This window comes from Melanotaenia boesemani, chromosome 11 (genome assembly GCF_017639745.1).
Source record: "Melanotaenia boesemani isolate fMelBoe1 chromosome 11, fMelBoe1.pri, whole genome shotgun sequence".
Classification (NCBI taxonomy): domain Eukaryota; kingdom Metazoa; phylum Chordata; class Actinopteri; order Atheriniformes; family Melanotaeniidae; genus Melanotaenia; species Melanotaenia boesemani.
In genome coordinates this window covers 37,009,000-37,036,727 of record NC_055692.1, presented here as the reverse complement: position 1 = coordinate 37,036,727, position 27,728 = coordinate 37,009,000, and the positions used below count along the sequence as shown (strand labels likewise).

Here is a 27,728-nt window from a genome sequence, read left to right as displayed (position 1 = left end):
TAGACAGGGTGATGGCGTGACAGATAGACAGAGTGATGGGGTGAAAGATAGACAGGGCGATGAGGTGACAGATAGACAGGGTGATGAGGTGAAAGATAGACAGGGCGATGAGATGACAGATAGACAGGGTGATCGGGTGACAGATGAACAGGGTCATGAGTTCACAGATAGACAGGGTGATGAGGTCGCATATAGATAGGGTGATTGAGTGACAGATAGACAGGGTAATGAGGTGGCAGATACACAGGGTGATGGGATGGCAGATAGATGGGGTGATGAGGTGACAGATAGACAGGGTGATGGGGTGAAAGATAGACAGGGTGATGGGGTGGCAGATTGATGGGGTGATGAGGTGACAGATAGACAGGGTGATGAGGTGACAGATAGACAGAGTGATGGGGTGAAAGATAGACAGGGCGATGAGCTGACAGATAGACAGGGTGATGGGGTGACAGATAGACAGGGTGACGAGTTCACAGATAGACAGGGTGATGAGGTGGCAGAAACACAGGGTGATGAGGTGACAGATAGACAGGGTGATGGGGTCACAGATTGATGGGGTGATCAGGTGACAGATAGGCAGGGTGATGGGGTGGCCGATGTGCAGGGTGATGGGGTTGTAGATAGACAGGGTGATGAGGTGACAGATAGACAGAGTGATGGGGTGAAAGATAGACAGGGCGATGAGGTGACAGATAGACAGGGTGATGAGGTGAAAGATAGACAGGGCGATGAGATCACAGATAGACAGGGTGATGGGATGGCAGATAGATGGGGTGATGAGGTGACAGATAGACAGGGTGATGGGGTGAAAGATAGACAGGGCGATGAGGTGACAGATAGACAGGGTGATGGGGTGGCAGATTGATGGGGTGATGAGGTGACAGATAGACAGGGTGATGAGGTGACAGATAGACAGAGTGATGGGGTGAAAGATAGACAGGGCGATGAGCTGACAGATAGACAAGGTGATGGGGTGGGAGATTGATGGGGTGATGAGGTGACTGATAGACAGGGTGATGGGGTGGCCGATGGACAGTGTGATGGGGTGGCAGGAAGACAGGGTGATGTGGTGACAGATAGACAGGGTGATGAGGTGACAGATAGACAGTGTGATGGGGTGGCAGGAAGACAGGGTGATGGGGTGACAGATAGACAGGGTGATGAGGTGACAGATAGACAGGGTGATGGGGTGACAGATAGATAGGGTGATGGGGTGACAGATAGACAGTGTGATTGGGTGAAAGATAGACAGGGCGATGAGGTGACAGACAGACAGGTTGATGGGGTGGCAGATTGATGGGGTGATGAGGTGACTGATAGACAGTGTGATGGGGTGGCAGGAAGACAGGGTGATGGGGTGACAGATAGACAGGGTGATGAGGTGACAGATAGACAGGGTGATGGGGTGACAGATAGATAGGGTGATGGGGTGACAGATAGACAGGGTGATGAGGTGAAAGATAGACAGTGTGATGCGGTGAAAGACAGACAGGGCAATGAGGTGACAGAGAGACAGGGTGATAGGGTTGCAGATGGACAGCGTGATGAGGTGAAAGATAGACAGGGTGATGGCGTGACAGATAGACAGAGTGATGGGGTGAAAGATAGACAGGGCGATGAGATGACAGATAGACAGGGTGATCGGGTGACAGATGAACAGGGTCATGAGTTCACAGATAGACAGGGTGATGAGGTCGCATATAGATAGGGTGATTGAGTGACAGATAGACAGGGTAATGAGGTGGCAGATACACAGGGTGATGGGATGGCAGATAGATGGGGTGATGAGGTGACAGATAGACAGGGTGATGGGGTGAAAGATAGACAGGGCGATGAGGTGACAGATAGACAGGGTGATGGGGTGGCAGATTGATGGGGTGATGAGGTGACAGATAGACAGGGTGATGAGGTGACAGATAGACAGAGTGATGGGGTGAAAGATAGACAGGGCGATGAGCTGACAGATAGACAGGGTGATGGGGTGACAGATAGACAGGGTGACGAGTTCACAGATAGACAGGGTGATGAGGTGGCAGAAACACAGGGTGATGAGGTGACAGATAGACAGGGTGATGGGGTCACAGATTGATGGGGTGATCAGGTGACAGATAGGCAGGGTGATGGGGTGGCCGATGTGCAGAATGATGGGGTTGTAGATAGACAGGGTGATGAGGTGACAGATAGACAGAGTGATGAGGTCGCAGATTGATGGGGTGATAAGGTGAAAGATAGACAGGGTGATGTGGTGACAGATAGACAGGGTGATGGGGTGGCCGATGGACAGGGTGATGGGGTTGCAGATAGACAGGGTGATGGGGTGACAGATAGACAGGGTGATGGGGTGACAGATAGAGAGGGTGATGGGGTGGCAGATAGATGGTGTGATGAGGTGACAGATAGACAGGGTGATGGCGTGACAGATAGACAGAGTGATGTGGTGAAAGATAGACAGGGCGATGAGGTGACAGATAGACAGGGTGATGAGGTGAAAGATAGACAGGGCGATGAGATGACAGATAGACAGGGTGATCGGGTGACAGATGAACAGGGTCATGAGTTCACAGATAGACAGGGTGATGAGGTCGCATATAGATAGGGTGATTGAGTGACAGATAGACAGGGTAATGAGGTGGCAGATACACAGGGTGATGGGATGGCAGATAGATGGGGTGATGAGGTGACAGATAGACAGGGTGATGGGGTGAAAGATAGACAGGGCGATGAGGTGACAGATAGACAGGGTGATGGGGTGGCAGATTGATGGGGTGATGAGGTGACAGATAGACAGGGTGATGAGGTGACAGATAGACAGAGTGATGGGGTGAAAGATAGACAGGGCGATGAGCTGACAGATAGACAGGGTGATGGGGTGACAGATAGACAGGGTGACGAGTTCACAGATAGACAGGGTGATGAGGTGGCAGAAACACAGGGTGATGAGGTGACAGATAGACAGGGTGATGGGGTCACAGATTGATGGGGTGATCAGGTGACAGATAGGCAGGGTGATGGGGTGGCCGATGTGCAGGGTGATGGGGTTGTAGATAGACAGGGTGATGAGGTGACAGATAGACAGAGTGATGAGGTCGCAGATTGATGGGGTGATAAGGTGAAAGATAGACAGGGTGATGTGGTGACAGATCGACAGGGTGATGGGGTGAAAGATATACAGGGCCATGAGGTGACAGATAGACAGGTTGATGGGGTGGCAGATTGATGGGGTGATGAGGTGACTGATAGACAGTGTGATGGGGTGGCAGGAAGACAGGGTGATGGGGTGACAGATAGACAGGGTGATGAGGTGACAGATAGACAGGGTGATGGGGTGACAGATAGATAGGGTGATGGGGTGACAGATAGACAGGGTGATGAGGTGAAAGATAGACAGTGTGATGCGGTGAAAGACAGACAGGGCAATGAGGTGACAGAGAGACAGGGTGATAGGGTTGCAGATGGACAGCGTGATGAGGTGAAAGATAGACAGGGTGATGGCGTGACAGATAGACAGAGTGATGGGGTGAAAGATAGACAGGGCGATGAGGTGACAGATAGACAGGGTGATGAGGTGAAAGATAGACAGGGCGATGAGATGACAGATAGACAGGGTGATCGGGTGACAGATGAACAGGGTCATGAGTTCACAGATAGACAGGGTGATGAGGTCGCATATAGATAGGGTGATTGAGTGACAGATAGACAGGGTAATGAGGTGGCAGATACACAGGGTGATGGGATGGCAGATAGATGGGGTGATGAGGTGACAGATAGACAGGGTGATGGGGTGAAAGATAGACAGGGCGATGAGGTGACAGATAGACAGGGTGATGGGGTGGCAGATTGATGGGGTGATGAGGTGACAGATAGACAGGGTGATGAGGTGACAGATAGACAGAGTGATGGGGTGAAAGATAGACAGGGCGATGAGCTGACAGATAGACAGGGTGATGGGGTGACAGATAGACAGGGTGACGAGTTCACAGATAGACAGGGTGATGAGGTGGCAGAAACACAGGGTGATGAGGTGACAGATAGACAGGGTGATGGGGTCACAGATTGATGGGGTGATCAGGTGACAGATAGGCAGGGTGATGGGGTGGCCGATGTGCAGGGTGATGGGGTTGTAGATAGACAGGGTGATGAGGTGACAGATAGACAGAGTGATGAGGTCGCAGATTGATGGGGTGATAAGGTGAAAGATAGACAGGGTGATGTGGTGACAGATAGACAGGGTGATGGGGTGGCCGATGGACAGGGTGATGGGGTTGCAGATAGACAGGGTGATGGGGTGACAGATAGACAGGGTGATGGGGTGACAGATAGAGAGGGTGATGGGGTGGCAGATAGATGGTGTGATGAGGTGACAGATAGACAGGGTGATGGCGTGACAGATAGACAGAGTGATGGGGTGAAAGATAGACAGGGCGATGAGGTGACAGATAGACAGGGTGATGAGGTGAAAGATAGACAGGGCGATGAGATGACAGATAGACAGGGTGATCGGGTGACAGATGAACAGGGTCATGAGTTCACAGATAGACAGGGTGATGAGGTCGCATATAGATAGGGTGATTGAGTGACAGATAGACAGGGTAATGAGGTGGCAGATACACAGGGTGATGGGATGGCAGATAGATGGGGTGATGAGGTGACAGATAGACAGGGTGATGGGGTGAAAGATAGACAGGGCGATGAGGTGACAGATAGACAGGGTGATGGGGTGGCAGATTGATGGGGTGATGAGGTGACAGATAGACAGGGTGATGAGGTGACAGATAGACAGAGTGATGGGGTGAAAGATAGACAGGGCGATGAGCTGACAGATAGACAGGGTGATGGGGTGACAGATAGACAGGGTGACGAGTTCACAGATAGACAGGGTGATGAGGTGGCAGAAACACAGGGTGATGAGGTGACAGATAGACAGGGTGATGGGGTCACAGATTGATGGGGTGATCAGGTGACAGATAGGCAGGGTGATGGGGTGGCCGATGTGCAGGGTGATGGGGTTGTAGATTGACAGGGTGATGAGGTGACAGATAGACAGAGTGATGAGGTCGCAGATTGATGGGGTGATAAGGTGAAAGATAGACAGGGTGATGTGGTGACAGATAGACAGTGTGATGTGGTGACAAATACAGAGGGTGATGGGGTGGCAGTGAGATGGGGTGAAGAGGTGACAGATAGTCAGGGAGGTGAGGTGACAGATAGACAGGGCGATGAGGTGACATATAGACAGGGTGATCCGGTCATAGTGATGGGGTGACAGATAGACAGTGTGATGGGGTGGCAGATAGATGGGTTATGAGGTGACAGATACAGTGATGGGGTCAGAGATAGACAGGATGATGAAGTTGCAGAGACACAGGTTGATGGGGTGGCAGATAGATGGGGTGATGAGGTGACAGATAGACAGGGTGATGGGGTGAAAGATAGGCAGGACGATGAGGTGACAGATAGACAGTGTGATGAGGTGAGATATAGACAGGGTGATGGGTTAATGGGGTGACAGATAGACAGGGTGATGGGGTGGCAGATAGAAAGGGTGATGGGGTGACAGATAGACAGTGTGATGGGCTGACAGAAAAAAGGGTGATGAGGTGACAGATCGACAGGGTGACAGATTGATGGGGTGATGAGGTGACTGATAGACAGGGTGATGGGGTGGCTGATGGACAGGGTGATGGGGTTGCAGATAGACAGGGTGATGAGGTGAAAGATAGACAGGGTGATGCGGTGACAGATAGACAGTGTGATGGGGTGGCAGGAAGACAGGGTGATGTGGTGACAGATAGACAGGGTGATGAGGTAACCGATAGACAGGGTGATGGGGTGAAAGATAGACAGGGCGATGAGGTGACAGATAGACAGGGTGATGAGGTGATAGATAGATAGATAGGGTGATGGGGTGTCAAATAGATGGGGTGAAGAGGTGACAGATAGTCAGGGCGGTGAGGTGACAGATAGACAGGGTGATAGGGTTGCAGATGGACAGGGTGATGAGTTGAAAGATAGAGAGGGTGATGGGGTGATAGATAGACACGGTGATGGGGTGACAGATAGAGAGGGTGATGGGGTGGCAGATAGACAGTGTGATGAGGTGACAGATAGATAGGGTGATGGGGTGACAGATAGACAGGGTGATTGGGTGAAAGATAGACAGGGCGATGAGGTGACAGATAGACAGGGTGATGAGGTCGCATATAGATAGGGTGATGGGGTGACAGATAGACAGGGTAATGAGGTGGCAGATACACAGGGTGATGGGATGGCAGATAGATGGGGTGATGAGGTGACAGATAGACACGGTGATGGGGTGAAAGATAGACAGGGTGATGGGGTGGCAGATTGATGGGGTGATGAGGTGACAGATAGAAAGGGTGATGAGGTGACAGATAGACAGGGCGATGTGGTGACAGATAGACAGTGTGATGTGGTGACATATACAGAGGGTGATGGGGTGGCAGTTAGATGGGGTGAAGAGGTGACAGTCAGGGAGGTGAGGTGACAGATAGACAGGGCGATGAGGTGACATATACACAGGGTGATGGGGTGGCAGATACACAGGGTGATGGGATGGCAGATAGATGGGGTGATGAGGTGACAGATAGACACGGTGATGGGGTGGCAGATAGAAAGGGTGATGGGGTGGCAGATAGACAGTGTGATGGGCTGACAAATAGAAAAGGTGATGAGGTGAAAGATCGACAGGGTGATGGGGTGACAGATTGATGGGGTGATGAGGTGACTGATAGACAGGGTGATGGGGTTGCAGTTAGACAGGGCGATGAGGTGACAGATAGACAGGGTGATGAGGTCGCATATAGATAGGGTGATGGGTGACAGATAGACAGGGTGATGAGGTGGCAGATACACAGGGTGATGGGATGGCAGATAGATGGGGTGATGAGGTGACAGATAGACACGGTGATGGGGTGAAAGATAGACAGGGTGATGGGGTGGCAGATAGATGGGGTGATGAGGTGACAGATAGACAGGGTGATGGGGTCGCAGATTGATGGGGTGATCAGGTGACAGATAGACCGGGTGATGGGGTGGCCGATGGGCAGAGTGATGGGGTTGCAGATAGACAGGGTGATGAGGCAAAAGATAGACAGGGCGATGTGGTGACAGAAAGACAGTGTGATGGGGTGGCAGGAAGACAGGGTGATGGGGTGACAGATAGACAGGGTGATGAGGTGACAGATAGATAGGGTGATGGGGTGACAGATAGACAGGGTGACGAGGTAGGAGATAGACAGTGTGATAAGGTGACATATACAGAGGGTGATGGGGTAACAGATAGACAGGGTGATGGGGTGAAAGATAGACAGGGCGATGAGGTGACAGATAGACCGGGTGATGGGGTGACAGATTGATGGGGTGATGAGGTGACAGATAGACAGGGTGATGGGGTGAAAGATAGACAGGGCGATGAGCTGACAGATAGACAGGGTGACGAGTTCACAGATAGACAGGGTGATGAGGTGGCAGAAACACAGGGTGATGAGGTGACAGATAGACAGGGTGATGGGGTCGCTGATTGATGGTTTGATCAGGTGACAGATAGACAGGGTGATGGGGTGGCCGATGGGCAGGGTGATGGGTTTGCAGATAGACAGGGTGATGAGGTGAAAGATAGACAGGGCGATGTGGTGACAGATAGACAGTGTGATGGGGTGGCAGGAAGACAGGGTGATGGGGTGACAGATAGACAGGGTGATGAGGTGATAGATAGATAGGGTGATGGGGTGACAGATAGACAGGGTGACGAGGTGGCAGAAACACAGGGTGATGAGGTGACAGATAGATGGGGTGATGAGGTGACAGATAGACAGGGTGATGGGGTGAAAGATAGGCAGGACAATGAGGTGACAGATAGACAGGGTGATGAGGTGAGATATAGACAGGGTGATGCGGTGACAGATAGACAGTGTGATGGGGTGGCAGGAAGACAGGGTGATGTGGTGACAGATAGACAGGGTGATGAGGTGACAGATAGACAGGGTGATGGGGTGATAGATAGATAGATAGATAGATAGATAGATAGGGTGATAGGGTGGCAGATAGACGGGGTGAAGAGGTGACAGATAGTCAGGGCTGTGAGGTGACAGATAGACAGGGCGATGAGGTGACAGATAGACAGGGTGATAGGGTTGCAGATGGACAGGGTGATGAGTTGAAAGATAGACATGGTGATGGGGTGACAGATACACAGGGTGATGGGGTGACAGATAGAGAGGGTGATGGGGTGGCAGATAGACAGTGTGATGAGGTGACAGATAGACAGGGTGATGGGGTGACAGATAGACAGGGTGATTGGGTGAAAGATAGACAGGGCGATGAGGTGACAGATAGACAGGGTGATGAGGTCGCATATAGATAGGGTGATGGGGTGACAGATAGAGAGTGTAATGAGGTGGCAGATACACAGGGTGATGGGATGGCAGATAGATGGGGTGATGAGGTGACAGATAGACACGGTGATGGGGTGAGAGATAGACAGGGTGATGGGGTGACAGATAGAAAGGGTGATGAGGTGACAGATAGAGTGATGGGGTGAAAGATAGACAGGGCAATGAGCTGACAGATAGAGAGGGTGATGGGGTGAAAGATAGACAGGGCGATGAGGTCGCATATAGATATGGTGATGGGGTGACAGATAGACAGTGTGATGAGCTGACAGATAGACATGGTGATGAGGTGATATATACACGGAGTGATTGGGTGGCAGATACACGAGGTGATGGGGTGGTAGATACACAGGGTGATTAGGTGACAGATAGACGGTGTGATGAGGCGACAGACAGGGTGAAGGGGTGACAGATAGACAGTGTGATGAGGTGACATATAGACAGGGTGATGGGTTGATGGGGTAACAGATAGACAGGGTGATGGGGTGGCAGTTAGACAAGGTGATGGGGTGGTAGATAGACAAGGTGATGAGGTGACAGATAGACAGGGCAATGGGGTGGCAGATAGACAGGGTGATGGGGTGACAGATAGGCAGGGCAATGGGGTGGCAGATAGACAGGGTGAAGAGGTTACAGATAGACAGGGCAATGGGGTGGCAGATAGACAGGGTGATGAGGTGGCTGCCACCTCCTTAATGGAGTCCAGTGAGCAGACCAGGACAGAACAATATCTTAAACAGTTTCAGTCTCTTCCATTCCCATAAAAGGCTGCAGAGGCCAAGACCTCAGCCCTCTCAGCAGGTGGAAGCGACTCTGGGCCTTCCTGTATCAGGTCAGTGCTGAAGTCCGAGGTGAACATTGTGAAGTCAATATAAACTTTTTATTTATAAACACATTTTAAAACAACATATGTTGACCAAAATGTACAACTAAGAGTGCTGAAATAGAAATAAACACGTTGTGGCTAAAGAATAAAACTGAATATCAAAGAAATAAAAGACTATAAAAATGCATGAAAGAAATAATTTGAAAAATGGTCAAATCATAGTCTGGTTTAAAAGCAAGAGAGTAAAAGAAAAAATTGTTAAATGAGATTTAAAGTTGTGCACAGTTGGAGAGATGTTAGTATGAATGGGGAAGCGGTTCCACAATTTGGGCGACAACATAAAAAGCTTTGCCCCCTCTTAATTTCAGCCGGGACCTTGGGACAACAAGAAGGGAGCAGACCTCAGCAATCTAGAGGGAGTTTGTGCTGTTTTTTTTTTTTGTTTTTTTTCTAACTTGTCCTGTCCAGCATCATAGCAAGCAAAATGATAATCTGGTTGCTGTATCGTGCTGAACAAATTTGCTCTGCCAAGGGGAGGCCTATGGGTAAGGCTCCTCTTGATAATGTGATTAATTTATTTATTTATTTACTCTGAATCACTGAATCTATGTAATCTTGCTGGACCTGACCGGAGGGGACAGAAAAAGATGGAAAATAGCAAAAAGAGCAAAAGGGAAAGAAGAAAGGAGACAAAAAAATCACAGACAGAAGGCAACGACCCTCAAATCCACACCATCACCAGACAACAAACAACAGTTTGTGCTGTTAAAAGATGGGCGAGATAAGAAGAGCCAGTCCGTTGAAAAACTTAAAAACAAACAACAGAATCTTAAACTCAACTCTGAAACTAACAAGGAGCTAAAATTGGTGTGATGTGGGTGTGATGCCCACTAATGTGTGCCATTTTTAATGAGTTTTGTATCAAATGTTATATTACTTAATGTGAAATATTCTTTATTTATAGCTAGCATTCATTCATTAAGACAAATGCAGTAACAATAATTTGCCAGTAGGCGGCACAGGAAGACCGTGAGTTGCTGGTGCTCCACTGTTGTCCTCATAAGGTGAGATCTTGGAAGAAGTAAGTAAGTAAGTAAGCAGTAGTGGCTGGATGGACCCACAGAGCTCCCAGGGGATTCCAAGTGAGACAGGGCCCCATTGCAGCAGGTAGATGATGGCATCATCCACTCTGATGCCCGGTTGGTAGGCAAACTGCAGCGGTCCAGCGTAGAGCTCACCTGAGTGTGAAAATGGCCAAGGGCGATCCTCTATTTGGTCCTTATCAGATGGGAGGTGGTCTATAGTGGCTTGGTTCCCTAGGGTGGGCTATTTTGGGAACCGGAACCATGCAGGAGGTCTTCCACAGGACTGGGACTTTCTCCAAACAAGGGCTGAAGTTGAACAAGTGCAGGACCACCTCATTGAGCTGGTCTACAGACTCTCTGAGCACCCTGGAGCTGATGGCATCTGGACTCTGGCTTTGCTGGGTTTGGTCAAGGATGGGAGATTTAGAGCTGCAGGTTTTGTGCCTGTAGGGGCTGGGAGGTCCTTTGTTGGGGCTGAAAACTGGTTTCACTTAGGAACTGGTTCTAAATTTTCCATAGTACTGGAATTGTGCACAACTGGGTTGTCAATGCTCGCTGTCGGTGCCGACAGGTGCTGTCCAGCTCACTGACTACAAACAATGCCAGACATGTGCATCTGTTTCTTGTCAGAAGAGGCTACACAATCTGGACTGTGGCCACATAATCTGGACCATGGCTAGACTGTTCCTAGGGAACAGGGGTCTCTACTGCTGTCAGCGGCTCATCCTCTGGAGCACACCTGGGTATATTATGGCCCGCGGGCCACATCTGGGGCTTTGTGTGTCCCTGTCTGGCCCGCATGAGGTCAATCATAAATTACAACATAGATAGATTATAGAAATACCTATGTTGTGCGTGCAATACAACTGTGCTGCTTTTATTTTGAAAAGCATTACACTACGTCCATAGCTAGCCAGGTTACCCTCAAGGTGTCAGCTCACGCTAAGAAAAGAAAAGCTGATAACGAATGTTGTGTTTTTAACAAGACGTGGACCGACAAGTTTTTCTTCACAGAAATTAAAGGTAAAGCTGTGTGTTGGAGTTGTGGTCCACAGGTTGCTGTGTTAAAAGATTACAATCTAAATCACCACTACAATGACCAAACATGAGGATAAACACAAAAATCTGTCTGAAAAAGAACACAAGGGTGTCTGATGCGCTGCTAGCAAAACTGCAAACCCAGCAAGGATTTTTACCAAACGTCACACCACCAGAGATGTAGCCATTGGGACAAGTTATGTAATTTCTCACAAAATCGGCAGAAAAAGTGGGGCATTTTCTAACGGAGAGTTTATTAAGGAGTGCTTATTGGACTCTGTTGCACTGATATGCCTGGAGAAAAAGGACGTGTTTGAGAACGTCTCGCTCTCCGACGCACCGTGACGAAGAGGGTTGAGGACATCGCTGGAAACTTGGAGCTTCAGCTGAAGAACAGAGCTGCAGACTTTGTTTTTCTCTGGCTTTGGTTGAGAGCTGCGATGTGCGTGACACCGCCCAGCTTCTCATCTTCTTACGTGGAATAACTGCAGACTTTCAAGTCACAGAGGAGCTGGCAGCCATGAAGTCAATGAAAGGGACAGCTGCAGGTAATAACTTATTCACAGAGGTAAATGCATGTTGGACAAGTTAGGACTGAAATGGGACAATCCGGCAGGTGTGACAACACATGGTTGTCCACATCTGACTGGGAAAAATGTTGGTCTTTTAAAGACAATGCAAGATAAAGTGACAGAAATGAGCCCTGTGCAGAAATGGACATTTTTGCATTGAATTCAGGAAGTGTTGTGCAAGCCAGTGTTTAAGAGGAACCATGTTGTTGATGCTGTAACTAAAACAGTTAACTTCATCAGAGCGAGAGCATTAAATCACAATTTGTTTCATCTTTGGAGGAAAATGAGATGGAACATGCTGACATAAGCTACCACTGCCCTGTCAGGTGGCTCAGCCAAGGCAAGGTACTGAAAAGTGTCTGGGACCTGAGAGAACAGATTCAGGATTTGTGTGTGAATAAAGGATACCCCAGAGCTTTCAGATGAAGGCTGGGTGGCAGACCTCGGATTTACTGTGGATGAGACTGCACTACTGAACAAACTAAATGTCAAACTGCAGTGCAAGGGCCTTTTTGTGCATGAGATGTACAGAGCAGTGAAGGCTTTCATGAGGAAGTTGCAGCTTCTCTCAGGCCAAGTGAAGGACAAGCTTCTGACCCACTTGCGGACACTAAAGGCGGCCACACAATCAGCCGATCACCTCCACAGGTACTCAGCCATGTTAGAAGCACTGCATGCAGAGGTTTCAAGGCGATATCAAGATTTCAAAGTTCTTGAGAATGAAATGCACATGGTTTCTTCTCCCTTCAGCTGCAGTGTGGATAATGCTCCAAGCGATGTCCAGATGGAACTGCAGTCTGACACACTTCTGGCAGAGCTTCAGGTCAAAGAAGACAACTTCCCACACCTGAGGAGGCATGCTCAGAGGATTCTAGTCCTCTTTGGATCTTCTCATGTATGTGAACATTCTCAGTGATGAAGTGCAACAAAACCAAACACTGATCTTCCATCACTGATGACCACCTCTTAGCTGTCCATCACATCGCCAGCTCAGCCAGATTTCAATGTCTTTGTTCAAGCCCAGAACAGACTGGATTATTCTCACTGAAAAGGTGAAATGAGGAGTTGTGCTGCTGCATTGCTATAAACTTGTTGTTTGTTGTTTTCATTGTCATTTGATTGGAGATTAACAAGTTAAAATGAAACTGCACAGATTCAGGGATTGTTTTTTTCTTATTTGACATATTGCTGCTGTCAGGCACAAACCTCTTATGTCCAAACCTCTTATGTCCAAACCTCCTATGTCCAAACCTCTTATGTCCAAGCCTCTTATGTCCCTGTAGGATGCCCAGTTTGCTGCATCTGGGCGGAGTGTGATGTGGATGGGTGGTTGAAGGGAGGGTGTGTGGGGGGTAGGGGGTAGTGGGTGATGGTGCCCTGGTTCAGAGGGTGTGTGCCTGGAACATTGGGACAAATGGGGTCAATGAGTGGTCGTTTGGTGGGCCCTTCGCTCTCGCTGCCCTGGATGGCTGGTGCCTGGCAGGGTCGGCAGCTGCTGATCTTGCCCTGTTGGGAACTGTGCCCCATGGCAGCGGGGAGCTCTGGCTGGGGCCTTCTTCTGCTGCCCTCTGGATGGGTCAAGGGTGGTCTTCATGGTGGGGGGGCTTGGGTTCTAGGGCCCCTGGGCCGCCTGCACTGGTCTCTGATCCCTCTTCATTCCTCATCCTCTGCATTCTGACTCAGCACTGAGGTGTCCAGTAGGTTTATACACTAAGAGATGCTTTGGTTCAGGTGTGTGTGTTTCTGGTTCTTTGGTTGTTGTTGTGATACATGTTGTTGTTGTTGTCTTGGTTATTTTTTAGGAACTCCTGATGATTGTCTGCTTAGTTTACCTGTAAAAGCTGTAAGAAATTCTCTGTTATGTTTCTGTACAGGTGTAGCAGCTGCTTGTCTGCTGTTAGGTTGGACTGAAGCTCGTTGCTTCTATCTGCTGGATCTTTGTCTCCTCTTCCTTTTTCCTACTCTGTTTTTCATTTCTGTTCATGCTCCTTTTTTCTGTCCAGCAATATTATTTAAATTCTGTAATTCAAAATAAATAATATTTTATTTTAAATAATATTTTTAAATTAAAAATTTGATTATCAGGAGGGGCCTTATACCTACAAAACCCCTCTTTTTCCCTGGAGAAATGCGATCGTGGTGAAACTGGTTGGATGTTCCACTAATCCAGCCTCTACCGCGGATCGCCACGGTGACGGCAGGTTTCAGTGTTAATGAAAAGATGGACATGGATTTTCCTTTGTGGTCTCAATAAACCAAACAGTCTTTCAACAGCATTGTTTCCTCCCAGTATTATTAGTAATGTTATCTTCTAAATATCTCACCGGGACATCCCTAATCTTTACATCACAGTAACGTTATCTGCATCTGCTGGTTTCTACTCAGCTTTGACATGACGAGGAAAAACTTTGTTTGGGGAACTTAATACAGCTAAAGGTCTAATTTACATCCTTCCACTAAGTATTTATAAGCCTTTAATCTGACTTTATGCTTTGAATTCTGCCTCTGTGAAGTGTGACTGACCATTGCCTCCGTTGTATGTCAAGGTAAGGTAAATCAGGTAGCAGCGTCTCCGTCAGCTGGATGTTTTGGAGGTTTTTAACCAGGAATCTTGAAAATCAGACAGATTTTCAGCATCAACAAGCTCACGTTTCTTTTTAAATATCCTGTCTAACCACATAAGAGCTGAACTGGTTTGCAAAGTGTTCAGTCCGCTAGCGCCGTCCCTGATGAGGAACAGGTAATAGTCACTAAAGCGGGGCCCAGCTAGCTTTTAGCCTCCCAACATGGCAGTGCGAACAAACGCTGTGACATCACTGAGAACAGTCCATAGAAAAGTGTTGTGTCTCTTATTCGATTGGCCTCATTTGGAAAAAATTTCAATCCGATCGAGAGGGGTGGTTTAAACATCTTTAAGGATGTGATGAGCAGAAAAACATAACAATGTTAACCCTCATTCTGGCGGTTTCTGGGTGGAGGGTGTTTCTGAGCATGTGGGGGTTAGATGTCATGATAAGTTTCAGAGAAGACAAAACAAAACGGGACTCAAACAACGTCTTTGTTAAAAATTGAGGAGTTAAGGATTACTGAGCATCTTGACTGTCAAAAGGTTAAAAATATAGAAAACAGCTCACAAACAGCTTTTACTTTCCTGTTCATCTTCGTCTTCTTCATCTTGGAGCAGGGAAACATTGAAAACCTGGTAGGACTGAACTGAGTAGCCCTGCTCTAAGTTGTGAATTTAAATGTCAAGCAAGGCGAGCTCTACATAGTTGGGGTTTTTCCGTTTTTAGGGTTTAAATGTGGCAACCAAGAGCAGACATGGTGACCTGTGTCAGCAGGGATTCATCTAAACAACCCCTTCCTTAAATCTTGTACTCTGGGAGGAAAACTCTCATAAATAAACATGCAACAGGCCCAGAGACCAAACAGTCCATGTCTCACATAGCAATTGATATAATTGCATGTGCATAAGAGCTCAGCAGCAGGCTTCACCTGTTTCAGATCCTCTAAGTAAGGCTCCACCCCGGTTGGCAGCTGGATCTTCATCACTGTGAGCTCAGACTCTGTGTACTTCTCACCAGGAGGAGGTTTATACCTGTAAAACAAAATAATCCACAACGCTTAGCACACTTTTGCTGGAGAATATCATGAAACACATCAACAAGACAAGTTTTCTTACTTTGCACAGGCGACCAGATGGGGGGCTCGCATACTGGGATCTGAGGACAACAGGAAGAATTTCTATTTGGAACAAAAAGTTCCTGTAAAACTGGTGAAAAAGGAACAAACAAGCAGGAAAGATCCGTACTGTCGGAAGCGTCGGGGCCGACCACCTTGATAGTGAGTTCAAAGTTACATCTGGGCTGAGTGGATGCAGTGGTCTGGTAATACACCGTCTTCAGCTGGAAACACAGCCAGAGTTTTACTGGGAATTCTGGAAAGTTACTGAGAGTCATGTGTTAAATGAATGACCAACCTTCACACTGGACACACCCTTCCCAAAACCAGTGGACACAATGATGTCATCATTCTTCTTTATCTGCAACAGCACAGAGAAACAGGTAGAAGAAGAGAAAATGTTAAACTGCTAAACAACACCGTCCTGAAGAGGTTCCTGTCTCACCTCCAAGGGTGAGGACACAGGTCGGTTCTGGTTCAGTTGGACTTCTTTCAGCCTGCCTTCTCTGGCGTAGCGGATAATGATGTCCTGATTGAGGTAGGTTTTAGGGACGACCTTGCTGTATTTGGTCAACGCCTCCAATGTAAGCATAGCATCCTGAGAGGTATTAAAAGTCACAATAAGGGACCAGAAGTGATCAGCATCAGTGTGTTCATATCTTATCCTCCAATGACTTTTATAGTCAAATTCTTCTGATGCTGGGTCCAACTTAAAAGGAATAGTTTCAGGACTTTTTCTGGCCCATACTCAAAACCACTTTGATGGTTCACAATTATATTTGTAGTCTGTGCCATCTGCATTTACCCTCATAGAAAAGTAACCCTCGCCGTAGTGTTGGTCTTGAGTAAGCCACAGCAAGATGGGGTTGCCATAGGGAATTCTCCCCTGTAACCCAGAAATCACAATTAGCCACATGTCTACACAATCACTGTGTATGCTGCACTGCCAAAAACCCTGACCTCTACAGGCAGAGGTTGAAACTACAGAAACCGTGACCTCTACACGTAGAGATAGGAACTACAGAAAACCTGACCTCTACAGGTAGAGATTGGAACTATAGAAAGCCTGACCTCTACAGGTAGAGACGGGAACTACAAAAACCCTGCCCTCTACCGGCAGGGATGGGAACTACAGAAACACTAATCTCTACAGGTAGAAATTGGAACTACAGAAACCCTGACCTCTACAGGCAGAGACGGGAACTACAGAAACACTAACCTCTACAGGTAGAGACGGGAACTACAGAAACCCTGACCTCTACAGGCAGAGACAGAAACTACAGAAACCCTGCCCTCTACACATAGAGATAGGAACTACAGAAACCCTGCCCTCTACCGGCAGAGACGGGAACTACAGAAAACCTGACCTCTACAGGCAGAGATAGGAACTACAGAAACCCTGACCTCTACAGGCAGAGATAGGAACTACAGAAACCCTGACATCTACCGGCAGGGACGGGAACTACAGAAACACTAACCTCTACAGGCAGAGACGGGAACTACAGAAACCCTGACCTCTACAGGCAGCGACAGAAACTACAGAAACACTAACCTCTACAGGTAGAAATTGGAACTACAGAAACCCTGACCTCTACAGGTAGAGACAGGAACTACAGAAACCCTGACCTCTACAGGCAGAGATAGGAACTACAGAAACCCTGACCTCTACCGGCAGAGACGGGAACTACAGAAACCCTGACCTCTACTGGCAGAGACGGGAACTACAGAAAACCTGACCTCTACAGGCAGAAATAGGAACTACAGAAACCCTGACCTCTACAGGCAGCGACGGGAACTACAGAAACACTAACCTCTACAGGTAGAGATGGGAACTACAGAAACCCTGACCTCTACAGGCAGAGATAGAAACTACAGAAACCCTGACCTCTACAGGTAGAGACAGAAACTACAGAAACCCTGCCCTCTACACATAGAGATAGGAACTACAGAAACCCTGCCCTCTACACGTAGAGATAGGAACTACAGAAACCCTGACCTCTACAGGTAGAGACGGGAACTACAGAAACCCTAACCTCTACCGGCAGAGATAGGAACTACAGAAACCCTGACCTCTACAGGCAGAGACAGGAACTACAGAAACACTGTGAGGAAGCACTGCATCACATACATTGTATTATATAAGAATCATATTGTAGTAAAAACAATTAATCTATTGTGATGTAATGATCAGAGATCAACTTGAAGTTTTCAGACCATATTCAGCACTGCCAGTAGGACGTATGCGGTCATCTCCACTGTCCGACCACTGCTTTCATCTGGTTTTATCCATTCAGTTGTCACACCAGGCTCTTGCCAGTACCTCAGTTCAACTGGGTTGCCTGGACACAAATATTTAGTCATTTGATGCAGACTTACAATATATTTATATCTAAACTTAAAACTTTAAATCTAATATGAAATGTGTTTAGCTTATATAATGTAACTGTAAGCACATCTATTTTCAAGTCAACAGGTACTCAAACACAAAGAGAGCACATGATTTAGTTTGATGTGACAAAGTTAAGCAGGAACAAATGTGTTCATTAAAAATAAATAAGAGAAAGTGTCAAATCGTGAATGAAGAAGAAATTAAATGACTACATGTATAAATCATTTTCATGTGTTGTTTTTTAGGAAAGATTTTATCCATTTAAAACGTTTGCAGCTTGTGTTCAAACACATGATTTTACAGCCTCGTGTCCGTCTGGTGAACAGAGTAGTGGTTAAACAAATTAAAACAACTAATGTTCAAAAAGATGAAAGACTTTGAGTATGCTATTAATTTAGGTGTGAGTTCAGCTGTAGAAACCTTACAAAGTTGATATAAGGGATGTCATAGATCCTCTTACGTTTCCTATAAAGATTAGGTCGTTGAATCAGAGTTCACTTCCTGATATCTGGAACCATCTACCGCTTTAGACTAGCTTCTGGACCAGTTCCTGATCCGCCACTTTAGACCAGCTTCCAGACCAGTTCCTGGTATTTGGAACCATTCGTCGCTTTAGACCGGCTTCCGGTCTGGTTCCTGATCCGCCACTTTAGACCGGCTTCAACACGACCAAACACATGAAAACATGGAAAATTTTGGAAGAACTTCCTGGTGTGGATGGTGGAAGTAGATGGGGTTAAGACCCTTCATGATAACTCCTGCATCATTTCGGCTCCTGGATATTTTTATAGCATCATTGCTACGGCTACCAACAGTTTCACTCTGTTATGGTCTAGATTCTTCATAGGAGTCCAGTCTATGTGGTCACCATCAGAAAGGTTGCTAGGACGTCCCGGTGCATGAAAATAACACATTAGCTCTGAGCTAAAATGAGCTCCACTCAGGTGTTGACCAGCAAAGCAGAAAGCAGCTCCAGCTTTTATCTCCTCAGGATCTTTAACTGATGCCCAACATCTGCTCAGCTAACAAAGAAGCATCCCTACCAGCAGAAGCAGAGATTCCCAAACCTTTAACCAGGTGATCTCTGAAAACTCAGACAGGGTCTGGTTCACGGGACACTTTTCTCCACGTCTTTCATTAAACCCTTGGATTCGTCTCCATGTTTATGACTTCATGAGGAATCCTGAAGGAACCTCCATCAGTTTCAGGATTTCAGTTATTGATGCTACAGAGCCCGTCTGGTGACATCACTAGAAAAATAATGGACTCAAATATTATACCACCTTTATTAAACTGTGGCTATGAATTACAAATGTGAAGGCATGAGATAACTAAGTTGTAGCCATGTGCTAGTTAAGCACATATTTACAGGCAAATGTGAATTCATTTAATTTTATTCTAATGTTGAGATGAAATATAACATTGTAACGGAGCTCACAGGTTGAGCCTAGCTGAATACTTCAACTACAAAACAACAAAACGGGAAATCAGGTGCAATCACTGAGGTAACTCTGAGGGGACATACTCAAAAACATTACTTATATACCGAGATGTACAACGCCCCAAAACCTAAAGGGAACACATCATCATTAGCAGGTTACTGGAAGTCAGTCCCACTTCTGGGACATCAATCTGTCCTGTCAGGAAGTAAAACTGATCAGTTTCAGATGCCGTTGTACAAATGGACCAGACAACAGGTGGAAATGAGGTAATTATCAAGCCCTATAAAAGAATGGTCCTGCAGGTGGAGGCCACAGACCAGTTCCCTGTCTTCATCCTGTCTGGCTGGGTTTTCCTTTTGCGGCATGTAGTCAGTGTCCTCACCACTACAGAGAAGATGAGGCGTGTCTGCAGCTCAGACAAGATACTCAGGCAGTACATCACATCCAGGATGGAACATCTCCAACAGAAGTCAGAATGATGTGACTAAAGCTTTGGCCATATCGGTCAAATGAGTAATCCAAAAGGAAATCCAAGAGAGCAAAACTTTTTCGATTCTCATGGATGAAACCACAGATGCTGCACACAATGAACAGCTTTATTACCATGCTTATTTGCATGTTATCCATGTAGGATAACATGCAAATAAGCACTTTCTTCAGGTGCGTAATGTGCATGCCACAAGTGGAGATGCTCTTAAAAAGGTAGTGATAGCTCTACTGGAAGAAAATGATACAAAGTTGGGAAACATCCAGGGTCAAGGGTCTGATGGTACTGCAAAAATGAACGTACGCTTTAAGGGTTTTGGTCAGGAAGAGTCGAACAGCCTTCCACGTACACTGTCAGGCACATTACCTCCATTTGGTGTTAGCTGAAAGTGCAAAGTCAAACATCTGTTTTGTAAGCTTTTTCAGCTTAGATGAAAAGCTTTATGCTTTTGTGGCCAACTCATCCAAACAACACTCAGAAGACAATGTACCCTGATCAGCATCCACTGGAGCTGCAGAAGCTGTAGACATGCGGTGGCCTGAGTCTGCTGGTTTATGGGGGTTTACTTTGGTGTTAGCTTAGGCTTAGGAAAATCCCAACAAATTTCAAGGTCACTGCCTCAACAGCTGCCACTGACCACACTTTCCCATACTTTGCAAGACTCCATCCATCCATCCATCCATCCATCCATCCATCCATCCATCCATCCATCCATCCATCTATCCATCCATCCAAAACTCATTTCTTGTACTTGCGAACTTGTTCTTTCGGTCACTACCCACAGCTCGTGGCCATAGGTGAGGGTAGGAACGTAGATCGACCGGTAAATCGAGAGCTTTGCCTTTTGGCTCAGCTCCCTCTTCACCACGACAGACCGATGCAGAGTCCGCATCACTGCAGATGTCGCACCGATCCGCCTGTCGATCTCCCGCTCCATCCTTCCCTCGCTCGTGAACAAGACCCCGAGATAAGTGAACTCCTCCTCTTGGGTCAGGACCTCATTCCTGACCTGGAAAAAGCACTCCACCCTTCGCAAGACTATTACAGTGTTTTAGTGGACACAATGACACAAGAGCTTCCAAGATGCTTTAAATGACAACTCCAGTTTTCCAGAGAACTGGAACAGACCTTGAACAGATCGAGTCTCTGCTGCTGTGTGATTGCCAGTCTTTTATTTTTATTCAGTAGAGAACTGGAAATTTCACTGCTTCTAATTATAATGGTAGACATACTCTGCTGCTGTTCCTGGCTGGAATTCCACCCCACCTGAACGGGGTTTTGGCCCTACCTTTTAAGCAGAAGCGTCCCTATCGCCGCGCAGCCGTGGTAGTCAGCTGGTGAAGCTGACGCTCTGGTTGTCAAGTCCTTTATCCATTTCCCAGACAGAATATGGATTGTTATATCCCCAGGCTGTGACCCGATGCTTCCTTGACCCAAGTGACACCTGCCTGGTGCCTGTCGCCGGCTTATTTGAGGGACTCCAACTGAGACTAACCAGACTGGACAAGAAATATAGGATGACATGGGGCCTTTCTTCCACCATACCAGGATGAATAGATGAGAAGCCCAGTAGTATAATATGATGTCTGGTAGGTTTCATGTTTCATGAGTTTACTTTTTTAAATAATTCTTTTGAAGCATGGTTGTAAAGCAATGTCTGACTTTCACTGGTTAAATTTCATAGAATTATTATTCATTAATACTTTTGTCAGATTCAAGTTATTTATGTGACCATTGTAAGTTTTTCTTTCATTAACTGAAGGGTACCAACAATTTTGTCCATGTCTGTGTGACAAAGCACTGTGAGCTATTTTGAACAGAATAGACTACAAATAAGCTGGATCAATCACCGGAGAGCGGGGCATTAATTCACGCTTATCCCAGTTAATGGAAAAACATGAGAAACTGCCAAGGTTATTAATCAACACCAAAAGAGTGGTCAATGAAGTTTTTAGATTCGAGATAAATAAAAAGATATCATCTGCATAGAGTGAGAAATTGTGTTTAGTGCCATATAACTCAATAGGAGATATCCTGGGGTTTTGCTTGATGCTGGCAGCTAGGGGTTCAAAAATGACTGAGAATAGGAATAGGGAAAGCAGACAGCCCTAACGTGTCCCCCGGTGGATTTCAAAGGGACAAGAAATGTTTTGATTAGTAATCACTGAGACTACTGGGGGTGAGAAAATTGTTTCTATCCATTTTGTGAATATGGGTCCGAATCCAATTTTTAAAGCATGTACATCGTATAGGGCCACTCTACTTGATCAAACACGTGCTCTGCATCTAGTGAAATAAGATCTTTCCACTTTTATTCTCAGTCTGAATTCTATTCTATTCTATTCTACAGTCATTTAGCAGACGCTTTTACCCAAAGTGACTTACATTTGAGAGTAAGAACAACACAAGCAAGAATTCAACCAAGATGGGACGTCATCATTAAGTGGTAGTCAGACTGTTGTGGTTCCAGTAGTGCTAAAAGCAGTGCACACACATCTATCTATCTATCTATCTATCTATCTATCTATCTATCTATCTATCTATCTATCTATCTATATATATATATATATATATATATTAGTTTTTTTAATTTTTTAGTTTTTTGTAAGTCATTTTGTTTAAATACAAGATCACAATTTCATCAAACAACATCATCTTGGACATAAGTGCAGCACCTTCTTCAGTACTTGGTTGAGCCAAAGAGCTGGACAAATCTTTCTAACTCATTCTGAGTAGAAGAGTTAAGCTAAGTGTGGAAATGCTGCTTAAACAACTGAGTCTTTAGTTTGCTTTTAAAAGTGGATAAGGACTCTGCGGATTGGATGGAGTTTGGTAGATCGTTCCACCACTGGGGAACAACAGAGGAGAAGAGTCTAGCTACTGATTTTGCGCCACCTTGTGGTGGGAACACTAGGCGTCTTCCACTGGCAAAGCGTAACTGTGGAGAGGGAGTGTAGCTCTGGATTAGGGAGTGAAGGTAGACCGGAGCCGTTTGGGTTATTGTTTTGTAAGCCAGAAGCAGAGCTTTGAATCTGATGTGCTGCAACTGGAAGCCAGTGGAGAGCGATTAGCAGCAGAGTGACATGAGCTCTTTTGGGCTGGTTGAAGACCAGACGTGCTGCTGCGTTCTGGATCATCTGCAGAGGTTTAACTGAGCATGCAGGCAGGCCAGCCAGTAAGGAGTTGCAGTAGTCAATGTGTGAAATGACCAGAGCCTGGACCAGGAGCTGTGTCGTGGGTTCAGTCAGGTAGGGTCTGATCCTCCTGATGTTGTAGAGAACAAATCGGCAAGATCGAGCAACCGAGGCAACATGGTCCTTAAAGGTCAGCTGATTGTCTACCATGACACCAAGATTCCTGGTAGAAGACGTAGGCACAAGTGTGATTGAGTCAAGCTGCACGCTTATCTGTGGCGGTAAGGAAGGATTGGCTGGAAAGACAATAAGCTCAGTCTTGGACAGATTTAGCTGAAGGTGGCGATCCTTCATCCATGCGGAGATATCAGCAACATGCTGATATTCACATTGAGACGTTGTGTCGTCAGGTGGGAAAGAAAGGAAAAGCTGAGTGTCATCTGCATAGCAGTGGTAGGAGAAACCATGAGAGCTAATGATGCACCGAGTGAGGAGGTGTATAGTGAAAAGAGAAGAGGGCCAAGCACAGAGCCCTGAGGCACCCCTGTTGTCAGCCCATGTGATCTAGACACGCCCCCTCGCAAGATACTTTGAAGGATCTTCCTGTGAGGTAGGACGTAAACCACAAGAGGGCAGATCCTGAGATGCCAAGCTCTGAGAGTGTGGAGAACAGTATATGATGGTTGACTGTGTCAAAGGCAGCAGACGGGTCCAGCAGTATAAGGACTGAGGATTGACCAGCGGATCTGGCAACCCGTAGGGAATCAGTAACTGACAGGAGAACAGTTTCAGTAGAGCGGCCTTGCCTATAGCCAGACTGATATGAATCTAACAGGTTGTTGTCTTGGAGGAACTGTGAGACCTGACTGAAGACGGCACACTCTAGTAATTTAGACATGAATGGAAGCAGTGAGACCGGCCGGTAGTTTCCAACCTGGGCTGGGTTGAGTGTGGGTTTCTTCAGCAGCAGGGTAACCCGAGCTTGCTTGAAGGCAGAGGGAAAGACACCGGATTTAATTTAATAATATGGGTTACTGCAGGTTTGATTGTAGGTAAAATGCTTTGCAGGATGTCAGAGGGAACAGGATCAAGAGGACAGGTTGTGGGTTTTGAGTTGACTAGAAGTTTAGAGACTTGGTCCTCATTTAGAGAGCAGAAGGAGCAGAGTGAGGCACCAGTAGCTGGTTTGGTAAGGCTGAGTTGGTCAGGCTCAGTGAATTGGTTACTGATGGTAGCAACCTTTTCAGTGAAGTAGGAAGCAAACATTTCTGCAGTCAGCACAGTGGGAGGCTGAGCAGGTGGTGGAGATAGAAGAGAGTTAAACACCATGAACAGTTGTGTGTTGGGAGCATTGCGGATCTTGTTCTGATAAAAGGTTTTCTTGGCCGCCTTTAGGCTGAATGTGAAAGTTTTAGGTTTTTGCTGCTACTCAGAAAAGTCAGTGTTCTTTTGATTTGTGCCACTTTCTTTCTGCAGCCCTGAGTCTCTGTGCTCCCTTAGAACCTCTGTGAGCCATGGACTGGGAGGATTTTGTCTGGCTGGTTTTGATACCAGAGGACAGAGTTTGTCCAGAGAGGAGGCGAGAGAGGAGCAGAGTGTTTCTGTAGCCTCATTAACAGACAGTAAGGAGAAGTCTGAGTGGGAAGGGAGGGTAGAGTAAACCTCATCAGACAGCTGTGTAGGTCTGAGGGAGCTCAGGTTTCTGCGGTAGGACACCATTTTAGGAGTCGCTTGAGTGACATGAGGAAGGAAGACAGAGAATTTAACCAGGAAGTGGTCTGAGAGGTGCAGCGGGGTGAAGGACAGGTCGGCTGTGGAACAGTTTCTGGTCAGCACCAAGTCAAGAGTATTACCAGCTTTGTGTGTTGGAGGAGTCTGAACCAGTTTGAGATTGAAAGAGTAGATGAGAGCCAGAAAGTCAGTTGCTGTGGTTTGCCAATGTGAATGTTCATGTCTCCCATGACAATCAGTGGTGTGCCATCATCAGGAATGTCAGAGAGAATCACGTCCATTTCAGAGACAAACTCATCTATGCTGCCACCCGGAGGTGGTAAATGACCAGAACGTATGCAGTGATGGGTGTAGAGACCTTTACTGGTGATACTCAAGTGATGAGCAGGTAGCCATAGGACGGAGAGGTCAAGTTCCACTTTTTAGAAATAAGAAAGCCCGTTCCACCTCCTCGTCCAGCTGAGCGAGGTGTTTGGGTAAATTCTGCATTGACAGAAAGGGCAGCTGGTGTAGCTGTGTTTTCTGGACGGATCCAGGTCTCAGTCAGGGCTAGGACCTTAATGTCTGAGACATTTATCAATGAACTGATAAATTCTGTTTTGTTCACTGCAGACTGACAGTTCCAGAGACTGAAGGTAACAGAGGATTGGTCGATGTGCATGCCATTGGAAAGGACAGGTTTTGCAGATTGTCTATGGGTGACATGTCTTGGTCTGGACAGTGTCTGACAGGGATGGTTTGAAGCACATTGTGCATTGATTTAGTTTGTCCTTGTTTGGTGGACTTGCGCAGGCAGACTTGCAGGTCTTTACCCTTTGTGGTCTTAACCTTGCGTGGACAAATACAATGGCCGACACCTCGCTGACGCTTCAGCGCACCATGTGTGGTAAAGTACCTGCAGCTGACACAGCTGATCTCACTTTGCTTGACTGAAACCGGCTGAAACCGCCTCTATCTGCTTTACCTGAGCAGTAACCAGTGGGTGTGGCCTGCGTCACGGCCTCAACTGGTTGTAGAGAGAAGGTGCTAACGACAGAGCCCCACACCAGCAATGTAAACAATAACCCGAAACCAAGACAGAAACTCAAGCAGTAACTCACCGAACTGACTGGACCAACCCTGCCTGAAATCAGTGTTTGTTCTGCTGAAGTTAAACAAATTGAACCTTCATGGGTTCATGATCCTCATTTCCATCATGTTGCCAACACATTCCAGTATGTGATAAATAAATATTTTAATCTGGAATATTTCATCTAAAAGGCCTTTAAGTCCTTTTATTGTTTTAAGCTGTGAATAAATCACAATCTGTTGTGATTTATCCCAACAGATTAATCACAGTTCATGAGGCCACACCCACTCTGTTGGTTGGCCACCGCTTCCTGGTACATAGAACTGATGAGTGCTGGAAAGTTCTCTTCTCAACCAGAAGAGTGAAAGTCTGGACTGAAGATGAACTTGTTCCATATTAATTAATGGATTAAATATTTTGATTTGTTTCTGTCAACAGAAGAAATGCACCTTTCTGTCGGGCCACTTTTTCCAGGCTTTCGAACAGCTGGGTTACCGCCATGTTGCTGGAGTCCACAAGAGTCAGTGCATAGGTCGCTACGGCACGCACGTAAACACTCTTCACCTGCGGGGCATGCTGGGAAATGTAGTCTGCTGCCTGAGTCTTGCTGGTTCCATGGGACTGAGGATGGGAACAAAATAAGAAGTAATGTGAAGGATTTTCTCATTTAATTAATGTATAGTTTATATTTGTTTATTTATAATCTAATTTATTTTAACAATTTGTATAATAACAATAACAATTCAAATAATCTCATTTAATCTGTCATTCCAGTTTATTTAATTCCAACTTTTTCCCTCCCATCCTATCACATCTAATCCCACACAATATTTTCTCATGCCTTACAATCCCAATCTAATCACATCTAATATTTCAAATACCACTTAATCCCTGTTTTTTTTAAATCAATACCACATTTTATGTAATCTCACCTCACTTTCAGTCATTTAATCTCATTTCATCTCATTTTATTTGATCTCATTTAAATCTATCTAATTTGCTCCAATATTTCTTCAGAATTATGTTTTTTCCTCATTTGATTTAAAATTTAATTTCTTTTCATTGCTTCCCATCGTATGAGGTATTATCCAATCTAATATTATTTCATTCTAATTTATCTTCTTTTTTTTTTACCTCAGCCCACCTCATCTCTTCACATACTATCTCATTCCAATAATATCTCTTTTATCACAGAAATGTCCAAATGCGGTCTCATCCCACAGTATCGATCCCTTTTATGTCCTATTGAATTTCACTTCATTTTTTCACTCCTCTCCTCTCCCCTCCCCTCCCCTCTCCTCTCCTCTCCTCTCCCCTCCCCTCTCCCCTCCCCTCCCCTCCCCTCTCCTCTCCTCTCCCCTCTCCTCTCCCCTCCCCTCCCCTCCCCTCCCCTCCCCTCTCCTCTCCTCTCCCCTCCCCTCTCCCCTCCCCTCCCCTCCCCTCCCCTCCCCTCTCCTCCCCTCCCCTCCCCTCCCCTCTCCTCTCCTCTCCTCCCCTCCCTCCCCTCCCCTCTCCTCTCCTCTCCTCTCCTCTCCTCTCCTCTCCTCCCCTCCCCTCCCCTCCCCTCTCCTCTCCTCTCCTCCCCTCCCCTCTCCTCTCCTCCCGTCCCCTCCCCTCCCCTCCCCTCTCCTCTCCTCTCCTCTCCTCCCCTCCCCTCTCCTCCCCTCTCCTCTCCTCTCCTCTCCTCCCCTCCCCTCTCCTCCCCTCTCCTCTCCTCTCCTCTCCTCCCCTCCCCTCTCCTCTCCTCCCCTCCCCTCTCCTCCCCTCCCCTCTCCTCCCCTCTCCTCTCCTCTCCTCCCCTCTCCTCTCCTCTCCTCCCCTCCCCTCTCCTCCCTCTCCTCCCCTCTCCTCTCCTCTCCT

At 46.8% G+C, this 27,728-nt stretch overlaps 1 protein-coding gene, 2 long non-coding RNA genes and 1 pseudogene across 6 annotated transcripts in view; 2 read left to right on the top strand and 2 right to left on the bottom strand.

Annotated features, from left to right (window-relative positions):
* LOC121649383 overlaps positions 1-27,728 on the top strand; it is a 543,071-nt pseudogene that overhangs the window by 201,752 nt on the left and 313,591 nt on the right.
* Positions 1-27,728, bottom strand: part of c5 (complement component 5) — a 99,763-nt gene that overhangs the window by 22,008 nt on the left and 50,027 nt on the right. For both annotated transcript variants that reach the window (XM_042000151.1, XM_042000152.1), the window contains exons 28-35: positions 26,318-26,489; positions 17,831-17,955; positions 16,422-16,502; positions 16,062-16,214; positions 15,915-15,977; positions 15,747-15,840; positions 15,618-15,657; positions 15,431-15,533 (exon numbers count right to left, since the gene is read on the bottom strand). In XM_042000151.1, the coding sequence (XP_041856085.1) occupies positions 15,431-15,533; positions 15,618-15,657; positions 15,747-15,840; positions 15,915-15,977; positions 16,062-16,214; positions 16,422-16,502; positions 17,831-17,955; positions 26,318-26,489 (831 nt within the window). The remainder of the gene's footprint in view (positions 1-15,430; positions 15,534-15,617; positions 15,658-15,746; positions 15,841-15,914; positions 15,978-16,061; positions 16,215-16,421; positions 16,503-17,830; positions 17,956-26,317; positions 26,490-27,728) is intronic.
* On the top strand, positions 7,814-8,904 carry LOC121649385. 3 transcript variants are annotated; one of them, XR_006012104.1, is made up of 4 exons: positions 7,814-7,847; positions 8,132-8,299; positions 8,680-8,703; positions 8,844-8,900. It is a non-coding gene; the product is annotated as an uncharacterized LOC121649385 (long non-coding RNA). The 3 variants fall into 3 exon arrangements; XR_006012105.1 differs by lacking the exon at positions 7,814-7,847 and adding an exon at positions 7,998-8,015; XR_006012103.1 differs by lacking the exon at positions 7,814-7,847 and having other exon boundaries at positions 8,110-8,299; positions 8,844-8,904.
* LOC121649388 lies at positions 16,991-17,824 on the bottom strand. The gene is made up of 3 exons (XR_006012109.1): positions 17,428-17,824; positions 17,169-17,390; positions 16,991-17,020 (listed from the first exon to the last, which is right to left on the bottom strand). It is a non-coding gene; the product is annotated as an uncharacterized LOC121649388 (long non-coding RNA).